The 19,131-nt window shown below is 43.9% G+C and overlaps 2 protein-coding genes and 1 long non-coding RNA gene across 4 annotated transcripts in view; 1 reads left to right on the top strand and 2 right to left on the bottom strand.

Moving 5' to 3' along the window:
* Positions 1–1,499: 1,499 nt before the first annotated feature.
* On the bottom strand, positions 1,500–18,352 carry LOC308468907 (uncharacterized protein; the record flags this gene model as incomplete). The annotated part of the gene is made up of 3 exons (XM_080991370.1): positions 1,500–3,760; positions 15,542–17,381; positions 18,251–18,352. 2 exons carry the CDS (start codon positions 18,350–18,352, stop codon positions 16,146–16,148), a joined length of 1,338 nt encoding a protein of 445 aa, XP_080847496.1. The 3' UTR covers positions 1,500–3,760; positions 15,542–16,145.
* On the bottom strand, positions 7,866–11,459 carry LOC308468904. The gene is made up of 2 exons (XR_013981941.1): positions 9,002–11,459; positions 7,866–8,848 (listed from the first exon to the last, which is right to left on the bottom strand). It is a non-coding gene; the product is annotated as an uncharacterized lncRNA (long non-coding RNA).
* The window catches only part of LOC308468824 (phosphatidylinositol-binding clathrin assembly protein-like), a 54,592-nt gene continuing 52,092 nt past the window's right edge, over positions 16,632–19,131 (top strand). Inside the window, exon 1 of one of the 2 annotated variants that reach the window (XM_080991287.1) lies at positions 16,632–17,298. In XM_080991287.1, the coding sequence (XP_080847413.1) occupies positions 17,169–17,298 (130 nt within the window). In that variant the 5' untranslated portion in view covers positions 16,632–17,168. The remainder of the gene's footprint in view (positions 17,299–19,131) is intronic. The other variant, XM_080991286.1, reaches the window with a different exon arrangement.

Consider the following 19,131-nt stretch of genomic DNA (forward strand, 5'->3'; position numbering starts at 1 on the left):
CGCATGCCAAGCAACTGCTCCCCTACTGAGCTCTGGCCCTTCTAATGCATTGACCGACTAGATCAGGAAAGGAAAACTGTGTCCCTCCATATTTTGTTGGATTGAACTCCCACTGGACCTGACAGTTGGCCATAGTCTCTGGGCCTGACGGGAATTGAAGTCTCAAAAATACCTGAGTGCAAAAGCTTTCCCATACCTGGACTAGATTGATCATTTATTCCAGCAAGAGTTGTATTTTCCATTTCTTTCTATATAGACCACCTAGTTCAGATGCAGCATGTCACTTAGTGGTGGCTGGTGCTCACTGGGACTGGCAGGGTGGAAAGCAGTGAGTCCAACTGTAGATGGAGCCAGAGCCAATGACAAACAGAGCCAACTTATTCCAGTTTCTTCTTCGTCCTCCATGCTTCTGACTACAATGGTTATGTTTTACCTCCAATTTCAGAGGCAGCATGCCTCTTCATACCAATTGCTGGGAATCGCAGGTGAGCAGAGTGCTGTTGTGCTTGTGTCCTGTTTGCAGGCTCCCCACAGGCATCTGGTCACCTAGTATGAGAACAGGATGCTGGAGTAGATAGGCCACTGGCCTGATCCAGTAGGCTGTTCTTAATGTTCTTGCATCCTGCCAAGTTCTACAAAGGCAGAACAGAAACTAATGAGGTGGAGGCAGCTGATTACCAGGGTCACCACCTGGACTGGTGCTAAAGGGGAGGCAGGTAGGGACTGATGGGGTAAAAATGGTGGGAGAAGGATGTTGCCTTCATGTCTCGTCTGTGGACTTCCAAGAGGCATCTGTCAAACCACTGCTGGACAAGGTGGAGCCTTGGTCTGGTCCAGCAGGGTTGCTCTTGTGTTCTTACAAGTGGGGCATGTGAACAAATATTGCAGTGTGGGGTGCTCCTGTCCAGAGTTCCAGCCAACCAACCAACCAACCAACCAACCAACCAACCAACCAACCAACCGTGTCTTCTTTCAGTGGACTCCATTACATTTTCCTCCCTGTGGGTTGATGCACATGCACCCAAAAGAGCAAGGGACAACTTTTTGGGACCAAAACCATACAGTTTGATCAATGAGCCCAGACAAAATATTTCAATAGGTATTCACTGTAACATTTTCTAACTGAAAGCCTTATATAGATATTTAGCCTTATAAGTGGGACTTGTGGTGGAATGGTGCAGTGTGGAGAGCTCCAGTACAGTGTGCCAGCCATCTAGTCATAACCATTTCCCAGGACACTCCATTACATTTCCCCTCCACTAGTTTCCAATCCCAAGCAGACATTTAGCATTTTGTAGGTGCTAAAGCATGCACAGTCCTCGGGCTGCTTGGGAGATTTCTGTGCCCCCTTAAATCCCCACCCCCAAGTAATTGTTTCTATTTCTGCAAACCTTCTGCTAGCATGCCAATTCCTCTTTTGTTTCTCAGGATCCCTGAGATGTAGCCATGATGTTTGTGCATATTCAGTAATACACACATCCACAAAATGAAGTGCTAACTCAGTTATAAATATTCATCATTATTAGTATATATTCTGAAGGCTTTGGTGTTGCATATGCTACAATCAGAAGGATGCAAAGAAGATTGGCATGAATGATGCCTACCCTGCTCTTCAGCTATGAAGGCTCTCATAGTGACTTAGTGACTGACATACAATCAATTTAAACAAGACAGTCCCTTAAAAAAAAAAGACACACAAGGGGACAGGGAAGGAAATGGGTGGAAGCAAACTCAGGCACCTGTTCTCTTATAGCTTTCTAGCTGGCATAGAGACAGTTCAGGTGAAGGAGGCTCCTGATGGAGCTCGTCTTCCAGCAAAGTTGAGGAAATAGCTCTAACGAAGTTGTCACAAGGTGCAGAAAATCAATGATCTCTCTGAAGATAAGAGGACAAAGTGCTGATAAAGGGAAGTGAGGAAATACTACGGGGGCTGGTGTGGAAATGTGGAGAACTTCAGACTGGAAAAATTAAAAACAGAGAAACTGAAATTGACAGATTCACCCATCTCTAATCTTCAGGTCAACTGGCTTTGTGCTCTGTTTTGTTGCGTGGGCAGGGAAAATAGGACATTTTAAGAACTTAATTCCCCTGTACTTTACAAAACAAAGCCTGTTTGACTTCATTCCTAAAGATGCTTCTGCTGCAAGCAAATATACAGTGGAGCTGTTTCTAACAAAATCAGGCTGGTCTAAGCCAGGAGATAATCACAAATGACTTTACAGCTCCTCTGGTCTTTCTGCCCACAATGCCTGATTAACAAATCAGATCCCAGAACAGGTATACTGAACATAATAGCATCATTTTTTTCCTATTTACAATGCTCAGGTTGTGAGCGCCTTCATTTACATTACCATGGGACCATCCACGGACAAGAAGATTGTTATTAGTAGTATTCATTTTGTTTCTATTCCACTTTGTATTTTTAAGAAAAAATCTCAAAGCGGTTTACAACACATTAAAAAAACAAGTAATCCAGAATAAAACATTACTGAAGAAAGTCCAATATAAACTATGCATTCAAAGCAACATAATTAGTAGGAAGCTAAAAGATTTCAAAATAAAACATTATGAAGGAGGTCAGTTACAGAATGCGCATTTAGCACAGTAAAGTTAACAAAAATAACACATTTCAAAAGAAAACATTTAATAAAGGGAGTCAAATATAAAATGCACATTTAAAACAACATAATTCACAAGAGAATGAAGTATTATCATAAGCATAGAAGATACCTGCTGCTGTTCCTGCCAATGGTGGTTCATGTTGGGTGATGGCTGTGGAAGCTCAGGGCTTCAGTCCTATACCTCCTGTGCTATAACAAGTCTGTGCATGTGACTGTTAACCAGAAGGCTGGTGGTTTGTGCCCACCAAGGGATTGGCTGAGGGCAAGATTCCTGCATTGCAGGAGCTTGGACTAGATGACCCTCTTTCAACTATACAATTCTATGAGTCTATTTGGAAGCCTTATTGATCTCAGTGGAACTTTCTTTGGGCTAGGAATGTATGTGCTTATGCCATAAGTCATATAAATCTAGGCTAAGGAATTTATGTGCTTGCCCTTTCAGAAGCGTTTTGCTATGCTCTCCAAGTTTAACTCTCACGGACATGCCAAATAGTTAAGCTGCTTTGTTTTTTGGTTTTTTTTATGTAGCAGGAAAAAGGAAGTGAATATCAGATCAGGAAGTGGTGGAGCAATTGTATTACTAAATGTGTAACTGGAGCAGAAGTCAGCTGAAAACATCTTGGTTTGGCTGATGTATTGGCTCCTGTCCTGAAAGACTGTTTGCATGAACCGGTTTTACTTTGCTTTTTTGTCCCAAGCTGAGACATATTTTGCTGCTAACCTGCCTCTCTGAGGTTTGATAGCAGAAAATGCAGATATTAATGAGTTCCAAAACCCTCTATTCTGAGTTCAAAAGCTTGTCACATTTACATCATACATTTGAAGCACCTGTCATCCCCCAGAGAATCCTGGGAACTGTAGTCTATCCCTGACAGAGCTACAATTCCCAGCACCATTCTTCATACTTGGGTGTAGGAATATGCATTGATTTTAAAAGAAAGCTTTACAGCAGCCTTCACTAACCTCTGACTGGGGCTGATGGGAGTACTAGTCTGAAACATCTGAAAGGCACCAGGTTGTCAAAGGCTGCCTTGCAGCATTGTGATTTTCATTTCTTTCTTTCTTAGTGCTGCTGCCTGTCCATATAAACTGCTGATTTATTTCCTGTTTTCTTTTTCCATATGCTGCGTCTGCAGAAGCTGGAGAGAGAGAGAAAGCGTTTTAAGTGTAGCATTTCAATGTAAAATGTAGAGTGGAGATGAGGATATTTCACACCTGCTTTTGAGAAAAGAAATGCATTTTGCTTTGTGGGTGCTAATTAGGTACAGCAAAAGGATGAGGAATCCCACCTGCAAATGACGTGAACTGCTCACAGGGGACAAAAAGAACTACTCTGAACTGCAGCCATTTTTGGTAGCTGATGTTTAGGCAAAAAGATCTTAAGCAACCTCCAAAGAGCTCAAAACGGTATTTTTCGCCCTATAGGACACACTTTTCCCCCTCCAAAAATGAAGGGGAAATGTGTGTGCGTCCTATGGGGCGAATGCAGGCTTTCGCTGAAGCCTGGAGAGCGAGAGGGGTCGGTGCGCACCGACCCCTCTCGCTCTCCAGGCTTCAGGAAGCTATCCGCAAGCCTTGCAAGCCCGGTGGGAGTTCCCGCGGGCTCGCAAGGCTTGCGGGCAGCAGCCTGCAGCCCGAAGCACGGGGCGCGCTGTGCAGCGCGCCCCGGGCTTTGGTTCCCCGACCTGGTTTGGAGGCTGGTGGTGGGGAGAAGCGTGCTTCTCCCCACCGCCAGCCCCACAAGCTCGGAGGACAGCGGGGAGGCGGAACGCCGCCATCCCACTGTTCCCCGACCTGGTTTGGGCTTCAGGCAGATATCCGCAAGCCGTGGGAGCCCGGCGGGAAGTCGCGCCAGTCTCCCAAGGCTTGTGGAGAGCTGCCTGTTCTGGGGGCTGTGGTCGGGGGAAGCTCGGGCTTCCCCTGCCCCAGCCACGCACCTGGGGGGGAAATAATTGTTTTTTCTTTATTCCCCCCCCCAAAAAAAACCTAGGTGCGTCCTATGGGGCGAAAAATACGGTAGCTCAATGGCAGAGCATCTGCTCTGCATGCAGAGGATCCCAGGTTCAATCCCTGGCATCTCCAAGTGCAGCTGAGAGACACTCCTTCCTAGATCCCTGAAGAGCCGCTGTCAGTCAATGTTGATGTACCAATGGTCTGACTCAGTATAAGTCAGCTTTCTTTCAGATGTGTTGGGCTGTAGCTTAGTGCTTTGCATACAAAACATCCCAGGTTCAATCTGCAGCACTTCTACCTAGGGCTGGGAATATCCCCTGCCTACAACCATAGAGCAACACTGCCAATCAGTGTAGACATCACTGAGCTGGAGAGACCGGTGTGTTCTGACTTGGTATATAAGACAAGGAACTGGGCACCTCCAGACCTGCTTTGCTTTAGCAGCTGCTGCATCATGTGCCTTAAGACAATTGCTTTTAAACCTGTTATATGCTAGGCAACACATTGCTTAAGGGGTTTGCAGAACTTTTGTACTATTGCCTTTTAATGTGTTGCTGTGGCAGCAAACTTCAGGGTCTGCTTTGTAGTGATGGTGTTTTTTGTGTTGTTGTTTTTACTAGAACTCCAAGATCCACCAACCAGAACCAGGTGCAAAAGACATTCATGTAGAATGCAAATATTCTTCGACTAGATATGTGTGTCATTCAATATTATGCAATTGGCATCAGGGGACATCCTGAAGCTAAATATTGTGTGTCTCTATCTGTGCGTGAGAGAGAGAGCTTTCTTTATTTTAGCAGCATCATTCACAAGAAGAGGGCAAGGAGAGTGGTTTTGTTGCTGCCATTCCTAAAACAACTGGGAGACAGAAACCCTTGCCAATCTACCTTCTGCCCATGCTGTACTGTAACCTTCAACAAGAGTCACTTTGAACTGCTTTTTACTATTGGGCCTGTAATGCTTTGGACTCAGAAGGAAAGGAATAACAAATGTCCCTTCCTGATAGATACCATAGAGCATAATCAGAAGAATCTGGGGTGTTTGAATGAAATAACTCCAGCTGAGAGCAACATTAACACACGTTTCAGTTTTGCAAATTTGGAAAAGGCAATAAGCCCAAGGAAGGAAGTATTATACACCTATTTACTGTACCTTGGCCTTTAACACCTGAGATCTGCATACACATCGTATATTTAAAGCACTTGATTTCCTCCTGGAAACTTTCCCCAAAGACTCCTGATAAACATGCAGGGAATTGTAGCTCCATGAGGGATAAACTACAGTACCCAGGATTCTTGTAAGGGGGGAAGTGCTTTAAACGTATGGTATGTATGCATATCTATATTAATTATTATTAATAATAATAATTTCATTTCTATATCGCTTTATACTTTTAAGAAAAATCTCAAAGCCGTTTACAGCATATTAAACATCAATAAAGCAATCCAGAATCAAACATTTCTGAAGAAAGTCAAATATAAAGTATACAGTCAAAGCAATATAATTAACAGGAAACTAAAATGTTATCTTAAAGATTTCAAAATAAAACATTAAAAAAGGAGGGTAAACTACAGAATACATATTTAACACAAAGTAAACAAACAAATCTTAAACAGTTCAAAAGAAAACATTGCTAAGTGAAGTCAAATATAAAATGCACATTTAAAACAGCATAGTTAACAAGAGAATAAAGTATTATCTTTTTTAAAAAAATAATTTTTATTCATTTTCCAAACAAGTTTTATACAATCAACAGATTGTTTTACACTCATGCTTCAATTTTCGACTTCCCTCAGTTTCTCTGTCAATCTTTCGAAAAATTTCTATTTATTGACGCATTTCTAAACATGATATTGCCTTTCCCCACTCCTTTTCCTCTTACTCTCTTTTTTGCAGTATTTCTTACTATTTCACAGAGTCTCTTCAAAACCAACAAGCGTTGTCTGTACATCACATATATTTTTCAGATATTCTGTAAATTTCCCCCAGTCCTCGATAAACTTTTGGTCTTTCTGGTATCGAATCTTCCCAGTCAATTTGTCCAATTCTGCATATTCGGTCACTTTCCTTCTCCATTCTTCCACTGTTGGAATTTCTTCCTGTTTCCATCTTTGGGCCAGAAGTATCCTTGCGGCAGTCACTGCATATTGAAACAGTTTACAGTCTCTCTTATTGATTTCGTTTCCTACCATTCCTAATAGAAAGGCTTCTGGTTTTTTAACGAACGTATATTTAAACATCTTTTTCAATTCATTGTATATCATTTCCCAGAGGTCTTTCGCCTTTTTACACTCCCACCACATATGATAGAAAGTACCTTCTTTTTCTTTACATTTCCAACACTTATTGCATGTTTTATACATTTTGGCCAGTTTAACTGGCGTTATATACCATCTGTAAAACATTTTCATTACATTTTCTTTCAACGCAGTACATGCCGTAAATTTTAGCCTTTCATTCCATAATTTCATCCAATCATCATACTGTATATTGTAACCAAAGTCTCTTGCCCAGTGTATCATTGCTACTTTTACCTCTTCATCTTTTGTATGCCACTCCAGCAACACTTTATACATTTTAGACAGGTTTTTATACTCATTATTCAATACCTCCACTTGGAATTTTGATTCTTTACCTTCATACCCACACATTTTACAATCTTTTTTAAACATTTCATTAATCTGAAAGTAGTGTAACCAGTCGTAAACAAATTCTTTCACCTCTTCATAAGTTTTCATTTTCCATTTCCCCCCCTCTCTTGTTACCAATTCTCCATATGTTATCCACCTCCCCCTCATATTAATTTTTTTCACACTCATCACTTCTAATGGTGAAATCCAATGGGGGGTCTAGGTTCCAACAAGTTTTTATACCTCTCCCACACCTCTATCAGTGATCTTCGGAAGATGTGGTTTTCAAAACCTTTGTGAATTTTTTTCTTCGAGAATAAAGTATTATCATATTTTTATTATCATATTATCATATTATCATATTATCATATATATTTAGACCCACCCTAAACATCTGGTTGTAATTTTTAAAAACTGGTTTTAATATTGTATTTTTATATAGCTGCAACCCACCTTGGGACCTTATGTCAAAGGGCAGGTAAGAATGAGTGCAGATTTCAGAATCTATATCTATCTATCAAGAACCAGTGTGGTGTAGTGACTGCCTCTCAGCCTAATCTACCTCACAGGGTTGTTAAGGGGATTAAATGAGAAAGGGGAGGACCATGTACAGCACTTTGAGCTCCTATGAGAAAAAAGTGGGATATAAATGCATTGAATAAATAAATAAATATTTTGTTTATTTTCAACTCAAATGAGGCTGCTTCCCAGCATTCCATAATAATTTTGAGTCTGTAACAGATGAAATAAGTACAGACTTTTTTCTTCAGAGCTGTCACTACCAATGAGATTTTTAAAGAAGAAAATAAATGGGAGCCAGACTCTCCTAGCTTCTGTGTAGATCTGTAAATGGAAATAGGCTGGCATCCATCCATCATATGAGCAGTACATTTAGATTTGCAATGATGCTTTTGCTTCTAAATCTATGGTTTAATTACATGCTCCCTGCTGTAAAGATCTGTATTTCAAGCAGTGCATTTTTATTTATTTATTTTGTGTAACATGGCCGTTGGATTATCTCCAGCATTTGGGGCTGTGTTCTTTATTTGTTTGTTTTAATGCTAAGGAGCCTAATGAGCCCAACAAGGAGAAAGATCCTGTTTTCACTGTAATGATGCTCTGCCAAGCAACCCATTCCAGATGCAATGTGACTTTGGAAACCTTTTCAAAGCCTCTATTGTCATCTCAATACAAGTGTGTGTGTGTATGTGTGTGTGTGTGTGTGTGTGTGTGTGTCTTTACAGCTGTCACCAATTGCCCATCTTTGGAAACAGAGTCAAAGCAACTGGGTAGTGAATTGCACTGGTTTCCCTGCAGTGAAGCGCCCCCCACCCCTGTAATTACTACTACAAGATATAGTGATGGCCCCCAACTTGGACAACTTTAAAGGGGGTTTAGATAAATTTGTGGATAGGGTTATCAGTTGCTACTAGTCAGGACCTACTGTATAAATTGCCTCTGGTACGACAGGCAACATGCACCTGAAGACTAGTTGCTGGAAATCATGAGTGAGCCAATGGCGTGCGGCGAAATTTTTAACAGGGGAACAGTTAGGGACAGAGGCGCCAACTTGCAAGAAGGATGGGGCGGGTGTCATGCATGTGACATTGTGATGTTCTGACATCGCGCACGTGGGCATCACACCTCCCTTCCTAAGCCGGCCAGAAGCTTCCTGGGCTTTGCAAAGGAAGTGCCAGGGCTCTGACAGGATGCTGGAGTACACCTGCTTCCTTCCAAAAGCCGAGTGGTCTTTGGGAAGATGGCAGGACAGATCTTGGACCCATCAAAGCCTCACACCTACCTCCCTAAGCTGGGCAGAAGATTCCTGGGCTTTGGGAAGGAGGCACCAGCAGAAAATTTAGGGGACTAGCCTATTCCCCTTATGACGACATGCCACTGGAGTGAGCAGAGTGCTGTTGCGCTCAGGTCCTGCTTGTGGGCTTCCCATGGGCATCTGGTTGGCCACTCTAAGAACAGGATTAAGGAATAGATGAGTCTGAACCAGCTAGTCTTGCCAGGTGCTCTTATCCATGTCACAAATGAGGATACTCCTGAGATGTGGAGGCTGGTCCATCAGGATAATTGAGAATACCCCACCAACCTTGGCCAGCCCTACACCTGCCTACCTCCTTATTTACATGCATCTCAGGGGGTGGCACTGGCCGTCAAGGTCGTCCTCCTTAGTTGCAGTGTTGCCTTTGTTGAACTGCAGAAGGATGGGAACAAAACTAGGATAAGCTGTCTCTGCTCCACCAGCCGTTTGTTCTGGCTCTATATATTGTTGGTCTCCCTGCCTTTTGCCCTTCCACTTCCAAAGGGCACCAGCCTTCTCTGCTCCTGAGCATATGTGAGAGAGGCAAAGGGGCAGAACCCAGGAGTCCAACAGAGTGGCACAGCAGACAATGGCGAAGTCAGCAGAATCAGATGTGCTACAAGCAGGAAGTGGAAGCTGGAGCTGATGGGAGTTGTAGTTGAAAACATCTGGAGGGCAGTAGATTGGTAGAGCATCTGCTTAGCATGCAGAAGTTCCTGGCATCTCCAGGCAGAGCTGTGAGAGGCTCCAGTGTGAAAACCTGGAGAGCTATTGCCTGAAAAAGTAGAAAATACTCAGCTAGATGGACCAAAGGTTTGAGTCAATATGAAGCAACCTTCTGTACATCTTTCTAGGTTCCCAAAGCCTGAAATAAACAAAATGGGATGCCTCTGGTTGAGGAACTCAGTGTCAGTAAAGGGTGGAGGTTAAAACTTGCTAGAACACCCATGGTAGAGTTTGAGTGTTTAAAGGAGATAACAGTTGGGAGTGGCTTCTCGTTCAGAAGAATGCCTCTTAGTTGTACTGGCATTCCAGGTCTACAATTCTACGATTCTTTGATTCTATGATAAAGTCTTGGTGTCCCACAAGAGCAGCCTCACAATGATACACAACAGTGGAGCTGAAAGCACAGCAGCTAGGAATAAGCTGCATCAAATAGCGTGCCACGCACTTCTGGCTAAATATGCATAGGCTCACGCTGCACAAAATGTTATCTTTTTCATTATTGAACAGCATCAGGTTTGACTTTGAGACGCAGTGATGGACTTTGTGCAAAGTGAATCTTGAGTTGTGAACAACATCAGATTCCTCCACATCCGTATGCTGAATTGTAAGATACTGAGCAATGAGATAAACTTTAAAGGATTCATTCAGGACCTTAACATCGCTGAACTGAATGGAGGGGCTAATAGCATTAATACCTCAAAACGGTATTGCTTCTGTTGTAAAGGGAACTTGGATGTAATGGTTCTATACTTAGGGCAAACAAAGTCAACGTGGTGCTCTCCAGATGTCATTGGAATCCAGCTCCATTTACCCCAGGCAATATGGCCAGTGGTCCAACCAAATCTGCAGAGCACTGTATTGGCTATCTCTGACTTAAGGAAAGGTGGGCTAAGAGAAGGATGAGAAAAGGGGGGGAAAGGGGGATGAAAAAGATGCCATTTGCAAGTTGCATTCTTCACATTCCCAATGAATTGCAGTAGGAAGGATATAATTTTATATGTTGCTATGCAGGCTATTATGTCTACAATAGAAACTGATAATGTGTGACAGCAGCTTATTTCTAGACCAATCATGCACTGGAGAGCTTATCATTTCTAGACAGACTGCTAAGATCCAGTTTTGTTGCCGCCAAATATCGTTTCCATCTGATTTGTAATTGTTTGATGGCCTGTTGTTTGTCACAGTCCAGGTGCTAATGGACAGATGTCCCTATCACAAGACCATCATCATGCTTGATTGCAGCTGTTCCTTCTCTCAGGGCAACTCAGCATTTATTTATTTAGCTACTGAATGTATTACGTGCATTCAACTGCTTTCTTTCCATAGTGAATTACAGAACTGGTTATCTTCATATCAAAGCTATACTCATAGTGAAGAATGGCAGAGCAGTGCTAGAAGACCTAAAGGTGTGATATCACATTAGCAAACTAAATTATTGTGGCCATGCCCCTTGGTTCAGCAGGACTCTTCTTCACCTGCCTCTGACAATCACTTTCTTCTCAACTTTAAGATTGCCACCCATGTGGCCACTTTTGGCCATGTCCAGAGTGCATTAGATAATAGTTCAGGACCCACAGGTCACAAGGCCACACCAGATGCGTCAGGGCAAAGCTGTCACCACATGACTTGCCACAGCCTCTTCCTTACGCTCTGTTGGCCTTGGAAGAGGCTATCCATCTGATTTCAGCAGCCCCCCTGCTATCTATTTATTTATTTATTTATTTATTTTACTAAAACCAAACTCATTATCCAAGAACAGAACCTTATATACAGTGGTGCCTCGCAAGACGAAATTAATCCGTTCCGCGAGTCTCTTCGTCTTGCGGTTTTTTCGTCTTGCGAAGCACGGCTATTAGCGGCTTAGCGGCTATTAGCGGCTTAGCGGCTATTAACGGCTTAGCTGCTATTAACGGCTTAGCGGCTTTAAGAAAACGGAAACAAACTCGCAAGAACTCGCAAGACAGTTTCATCTTGCAAAGCAAGCCCATAGGGAAATTCGTCTTGCGGAACGACTCAAAAAACAGAAAACTCTTTTGTCTAGCGAGTTTTTCGTCTTGCGAGGCATTCGTCTTGCGGGGCACCACTGTAGCTCAAATGGCACCAGACATGTTCATGGAAGTTCAAAGGAACCCCCCTGCAGAAATCATTTCCAAAACTACCCAATAAGGACTGAGGGATCCTCCAGATGACCTATTTATTGAGCATTCATCCTGATTACGGTAGCTTGCATAAAGCTTACATGGAATGTGGATGATATCCATTATTTATTGAGCATTGGTACTGGTTTGTTAAAGGGGTATCTATAAGACATTGAGCATTTGTTCTACACTCATTCCAATTTGTCTGTGGGGCACTTATATGTTTTCCTGTTAATCATTTGTTAATTCCACATTTTCCATTGCATTTTTCTGCCACTTTCTGGACCGCAAAAAGTCCAGTTCTTTTTTTAAAGTGGATTTCTGGTGCTTTAATCCATTTTAATTGCATAAACCTAAAGTTTGGGTATGCAGTTTGGAGACACCCTGAATATGCTCAGTGGTTATATAATGCTGACTTACTTGGGGGGAGGAGAGAAAACAGGATGGAGTATCCTGGAAAAGTGCTTGACAGTCTGGCTACAACTGTGGCTCTGTACATGACATATCCCAGAATCAATGGAGACTGTCTACTTGTTTTTTCTACACAGTCAGCACACAGTCTAGAGCTACAGAATATTTTTTACCCCTGGAAAGCACTTATTCAAACACTAGTTTCATTCAGAAAATAGTTTATTGCAGATTGATTCTGCATTACCCCAATTTGTTCATTTGAAAGCAGATGTAGGCAAAACCAGATATGGGGTGTGTGTATCCACACTTGCCCAACAGCATTGTGGGTGATTGTTTAGTGTGCAAACACTTACACTTTGGAACTCCCTGCATATCGATATCAAGCATGCATATTCACTGAATTCTTTTTGGCACCTGCTACACTCTTTTTAGACAAGCCTATATAGGTGCTTAGAAAGTTGATGTGAATTTTAGCTTGTTTTAGTGGTTTGACTTTTTATATGTTCTAAAACTATTACTTCATTTTTTTCTTGGTTTTCTTGTTTTATCTTTTTGTAAACAGCTTTAAGATTGTTTTTGTTACATTCAAGAGGTGTAAATTTTATGAAATAAATAAAAATATATATATACCAAGAATGAATCACCACTTCCTTCATTCACCTGGGAGAAAAATACATTGATAAGCTAACCAAGGAGAGGGTTTTAAAATACATTATCAAGTAACCACACCCACCTTTGCAGACTCAATCTAGATTGAAGGCAGCATGTTGAGGATGAGCATGGATAATTCTGGATTGAGAAAAACTGTGCTTTTGTTCTGCAAATGGGTTAGTGTGTACAGTCTCTGAACAGGAACAATACAATATTTTGTTGCAGGTCCATTTACTTTATTTATTTACAACATTTCATTCATTAGAGTAGTAACAATGGAAACCACCAGGGTTTTCAAGTTTTCATGTTTTAACATACAAATTTTCATTTTCATAGTGTACTGTGGTTATAGGGTATGTGATATGCGCTATGATTTTAAAACTCTCAGAGAAGTGCAGTTGCTAAATTTATGCCACTCCTCTAGTTGAGAAGAATTCTGAAATCAGCATGCTTACATTTACATTAGCTAGTAATTACAACAAACATGGTTAAATGGGAGCAAAACCCGTCTTTGGCAACAGTCTCAATTTCAAGGCTATGTTTTGAGAAAATTACAAAATTTCCTGTCAAAAAGGGAACTGAAGTGTGCAAATGGTTGCTCTGAATGAATGTCATGCAATGAACTCCTATAGGAGCATTGCATAATTTGGCACTTTAATGCTTCTTTTGTGCCTCTCAATCCTCCTCCTCCAATATTTTATCTGCTAGTAACACAGTTAGGGACTGAATTAAACCTCCTGTCCAGTTACCTATGAGACCTTAAACAGGGTACAGAATTTTACAGCGACTGAGGCCACCTGCAGATTCACAACCCGATTTCATGATTGAACATATCCTCCCCCTTCCCCAGTGACTTTTCAACCCATGTGGGATTTAGTCTTTTTTTAAAACAACAACGACGCATTTTCAGTTTCTGGGGGCACTGCTTTGGAGAAGGGCATACTGAAGGTGGTGCCGCTTTGTACATGGAAAATGATCAAGGAGCCCTCCAGAACAGTGGGAGGATTTTTGCAGGTGTATTCTGCAACATGCCATTAACGCAATAATAGCATATTAATAGTGGATTTGTACTGGACCATCCAAACATCACTCTGCTTTATTAGTTGTTCTGCAATGCTTCTTCAGTGCTGCTGCATTACTGACATCTGAAGGGACACTCTTGCCAGAAGCTGAGTTGGAATATACCCCAGTTCAGCAAAGGTACCACCAAGGCCAAGAAGCTGCCAGCATGGTTAACACACATAGTTAATCTATTGGAGGCAAAAAGGCATATTGCCCCCCCAAAAAAACCAACTTAAAATCATGATAATCAACGACTTATTAAAATAGATTATAAGCAGGAAACAGGCTAGGGTAGTGGTTGGACCTTTGGAGGAAAGGGAGGCTGCATAAGGGAAGAATAGGAGATTTCAGAGACGCTGAATGATTTATTTGCATCTATATTTACTACAGAAGACGTAGGTTAGATCTTTGTGCCTAAACTTTCTAAAGAAAGGAGTCAGAGGAATGAAGACAAATAATGGCAATACCTCTAGGGCATATGGGCAAATTAAATGAAATCAAGCCACTGGATCCAGAAAATATCCAGATAAGAATTTTTAAAGAACTCAAATAGGAAATTGTTTATCTTCTAACAAAATTATGTAACATCCCCAAGAATGGCTTCTGTACCCAAGAACTGGAAAGTGGCCCGTGTAATGACATTTTTTTTAACACTTTCTGAAGAGATCCAGGAAACTACAGGCTGGTTAGCTTAATGTTTGTTCAGTCAAATCCTCCATGTTTAGAGGTATTATGAACAGCAGTAGCTTGGTTGGGGAGAGGAAAAAAATAGCAGGAAAGTGTTGCTATTGCCCTCATGAGTCCCAATGAGAGGGGAAGCAATATATCAGTAATTATGATGATGTGCTTGTGAGCTTCTCAGAGACATCTGGCTTGCCACTGTGGGAAACAGGATGCTGAAGTATGCTAGGCACAGGATCTTTGGTCTGACCCATCACGGATACGTGTATGTGTGTGAGATGGAGAGTTGGAGTGTGAAAGAGATGGATAAAACGAGTGTGTGAGACAGAGAGATGTAATGACTGTATGTCTGTTAGAGAGACGGTATGTGCACATGTCTACGTGTATGAGAAACAGTATGTATGTGAGCATGAGTGAGATACGGAGGGCATGCATGTGAGAGAGATGGGAGTGTTTGTGTGCGAGAGAGAGGTGGGCGGCAGTGAGAGATGGATAAAGAATGTTTTCGTGTGTGAGATAGAGTGAGCAGGGAGCCTGTGTAAGAGAGGGATGCAAGTGTGTGTGTGTGGGAGATAGTGATGGGGTGTGTGTATTAAGAGAGATCAATAGAATGATGATGATGATGATTTATTAAATTTGTAGACTGCCCTTCATCCAACTATCACAGGGAAGTTCACAGCATAAAATGCAAAATGAGAACACAAAATGCATAATAAAACAAAGAGACCAATAACTCCACCCCCAACACATTGAAAATGCCATAGAATGTTAATCAGCCAAACGCCTGGTTGAAGAGAAACCTTTTCGCCTGGTAAAAAAGAAGAAGTGTATAACAAAGGCATCAAGACAGCCTACCTGGGGAGAGCATTCCACAAACAGGGAGCCACTGCGGAAAAGGCCCGTTTTCATGTTGTCACCCTCCAGACCTCCCATGGAGGAAGCACACAATGATGGGTCTCACATGACGATGGCAGGATCCAGGTTGGTTCATATGGGATGAGGTGATCCTTGAGGTATTGCAGTCCTAAGCTGTTTAAGGCTTTATAGGTTGAAGCCAGCACTTCAAATTGGGTCCAGAAACTAATTGGCAGCCAGTGTAATTGGGCCAGGATCGGTGTAATATGCTCAAACTCTTGCCCCAGTGTACAACCAGGTAGCCAAATCCTGCACCAGCTGAAGTTTCTGAACTATCTTCACAGGCAGCCCCACCTACAACACATTGCAGTAATTGACCTGGAGGTTACCAGAGCATAAGATGACAGAAGTCCAAATAGGTGTACAACTGGGCCACCAGCCAAAGTGGATGGGAGGCACTCAGGGCTGCTGAGGCCACCTGAGCCTCAACAAAGGATCTAGAAGAAACCCCAAGTGACATACCTGTTCCTTCAGAGGGAATGTAACCCAATCAAGAGCAGGCAACCTCCCATCCATCCAGTCTAGGGAATGTGTGCTATATGTGTTATGTGTGTGAGAGAAATGAGCTTGGGTGAGAGTTGGAGTGAATGTGTGTGTGAGAGAGTGATGGAGCTAATGTGTATGAGAGAGACAGAAAAAGAGGCTGGGGTGAGCTTCTGTTAGGAGGGAGAAATGGACCGAATGTGTGCAGGTGTGTGTGAGAGAGATGGAGCGACAGTGAGGGATGAGACGAGTGAGTGTGTATGACAGGGTGAGGCATGGATGGTGAAGCGAGCCTGGCGCGTGTGTGCACTTGCGAGTGTACGTGCTTGTGCTTGTAAGACAAGGAGCGTGTGTGTGCACCACCAGCTCGCCCGCCCGCCCGCCGGCACACATTCTGGCGGGCGGAATCCCTCCAGGGCCAGCGAGAGGGCTGAGGCGTGGAGGGAAGCGCGACAGGCGGGCGAACCATGGTGGCCGTCACCTGACGCCGCCGCAGCTCCGCCGCCATTTTGTCTGGGAGTGGGAACGCGAAAGGGGGAAAGAGATCGGCGAGGAGGAGGAGGAGGAGGAGGGAGGCGTGGTGTAGGAGGAGGAGGTAGAAAGGGGACGGGGTCCCAGCTGAGAGGGCGGACAAGCAAGCAGGCAGGCAGGCAGGCAGGCAGGCGGGCGGAAGGGCGAGAAGGAGAGGATCTGTCTGAGGCAGAGGCGCCCGCCAGAGCGAGCCGGAGTCCTCTGAGGGAAGGAGGGAGCCTCCGTCCGCCTGGCCTCGGTTGAACCCCTCAGCGGCAGCACGAGGAGGAGGCTCCAACAAGGCCGGTGCACTGGGCTGGGCTTCTCCTTGGTGGGGCGGTGGCCGGCCCTCCTCCTCCTCCTCCCTGCCGCCCCGTTGCCCTCTCGGCCCTCCTCCTTCTACTCTCTGGGCTGCCGCCGCTGCTGCTGAGGGGATTTGGGCGCCGGGGAATTCCTCGCCCTGCCGCCGCCGCCGCTTCATTTTGGGGTCCAAAGGGGAGCTGGAAGAAAAGAGCCTCAAGGCCGCGCGACCACCAGCACCACCACCTTCCTCCTCCTCCTCCTTGTCGTCGACATGTCGGGCCAGTCGATCACGGACCGGATCACGGCGGCGCAGCACAGTGTCACCGGCTCGGCCGTCGCCAAAGCCGTCTGCAAGGCCACGACCCACGAAGTAATGGGCCCCAAGAAGAAGCACCTCGACTGTGAGTAGCGCAGCCGTCGCCGGGCCCGCCAGGCGAAGGGCATGACGGAGCCTGGGTGGGTGGGCTGGTGGTGATGGTGGCGGCTAGTCCCAGCTGGGGAACCCCTCGGATAGGGCTCTCCCTGCCGGCCCTTTCCAGCCCCCCGGGGAATAACCTGCCTAGGAGGGAAGGGTCGCCGCCGCCGCGGGGATTGACAGCGCAGCCCTGAGCATGGCTGTTCAGATGTCAAGCCCCGCTACGCGTTCAAAGGGGAAATGTGTATATGTGTGCGTGTGTTTTAGGATTTCAATGCAAAAATCACACGATGAGTGGGGCTGGCTGACTTTCCAACCTCGCCCCGTTTGCGGGTCGGAGCGAAACCGTCAGTGTTGGTGGGTATAGGTTTAGTTTTGAAAGGGCTGAGCGCAATGCCGCTAGTGGCAAGGAAAGCAAGCAAAGAAGGGGGGGGGGGGAGGCTGCAGGACGACTAACAAACTAGGTTTGATAGGGTTTATTTCTGGAGGTTAAGGTTGCAGTTTTGTGCTTGCATACCTGGAAGGAAGTCCCGTTTAACTTTATTTTTGAGGAGGTAGGGTTTTAGGATTGGGCTGTTCAAACACAATGGCTTGCTGAGTGCAATGTATGTTTAACTTTCGGTGTTAAAACATAACTCTCAAATTGGCAGTGGTGGGTGTGTTAAACCACTAGTACTAGTTCAGGGTTGTCAAGACAGACAGGAGAAATTCATTTAGGAGGCTTGAAAGAGACATTACCAGCTGGGCAGAATAGGGTTGTTTTGTGGTTGAAATTGTACAAGATAGATTCTTGGCAGGGTGCAGGGGAAGGATATTAAAGCAGGAAAGATTTGTTTTTTCTTAGTTTTATTTTCCCCTCTCCCTTAATCCCAGGACTTGATAATGATGGCAGTTCATTTCCAGTGACACATTGACTCCTTGATTGTTGAGCTAGTTACCAATTGTATTCTTGGGGGTATGTGGCCTTCTCCATCACTTGATATTACAGTACCAGACTTTCTGGTTGTGATTACTTTAGTAGTTGGTTGTGTATGCGACATTTGCAGTAGGAATGAGATCCTGCCAGTATTGCAACAGTTGTCAAAAATTAGTGGGGCTGGGGACTTGGAGTGAAATGTTGACAGCCCCTTTCTTTTGCAGACTGAAGACTTGCTTTTTCAGAGCCTCTTACTAGACTGAGGACCCACTTTTTAATTTCAACCTGTACCCAGGTCTTGTATATGTGTTCGTGACTTGGGCTTGGGGAGAGATCCAAAGTTCAGTAGTAGTGCTTATTTGCTCATAGAAGGTCCTAGTTTCAATTACCAACATTTCTTGTTAAAACAGAAAGGTGGTGCTGGGTGGAATCAGTTATCAAGTGATGAGAAAGACCCCTGTCTTCGACCCTAGAAGATCATTGCTAGTCAGAGTAGAAATTCTGTGGTATAAGTCAGCTTCTAGTGCTTTGATTTTTTTCTTTCTAGGAAGAGCAGGTGCAGAGGAGGACAGCAGGGCTTCTTACAGTTGTGTAGAAGAGAGAATTTCAGGTGATGTGGGGTAATTGAAGCTGGGCCTGCAGAAACCACCTTTGGTGTAAAACTGGGAGCCCTGTCTTTTTCTGCACGTTTTCTCTCCTGCTGATCAAACAAAGTCAGGTTTTCACCCACTTGTGAGTCCTGGCAAAGTGGGAAGTTTAAAGCAGATGTTTTAAAATGGGCTAAAAGGAAAGGTGTGGTGGATGTAAAATGCTTCTATCAAACAATATCAGTATACTTGGCTATCCTTGCTATCCTATTTACCTGTTGCTGTGCCCACCCGCCCCCCAAAAGCAAAGTAATGC

This window comes from Podarcis pityusensis (genome assembly GCF_964106645.2).
Source record: "Podarcis pityusensis genome assembly, chromosome: Z".
NCBI lineage: Eukaryota > Metazoa > Chordata > Lepidosauria > Squamata > Lacertidae > Podarcis > Podarcis pityusensis.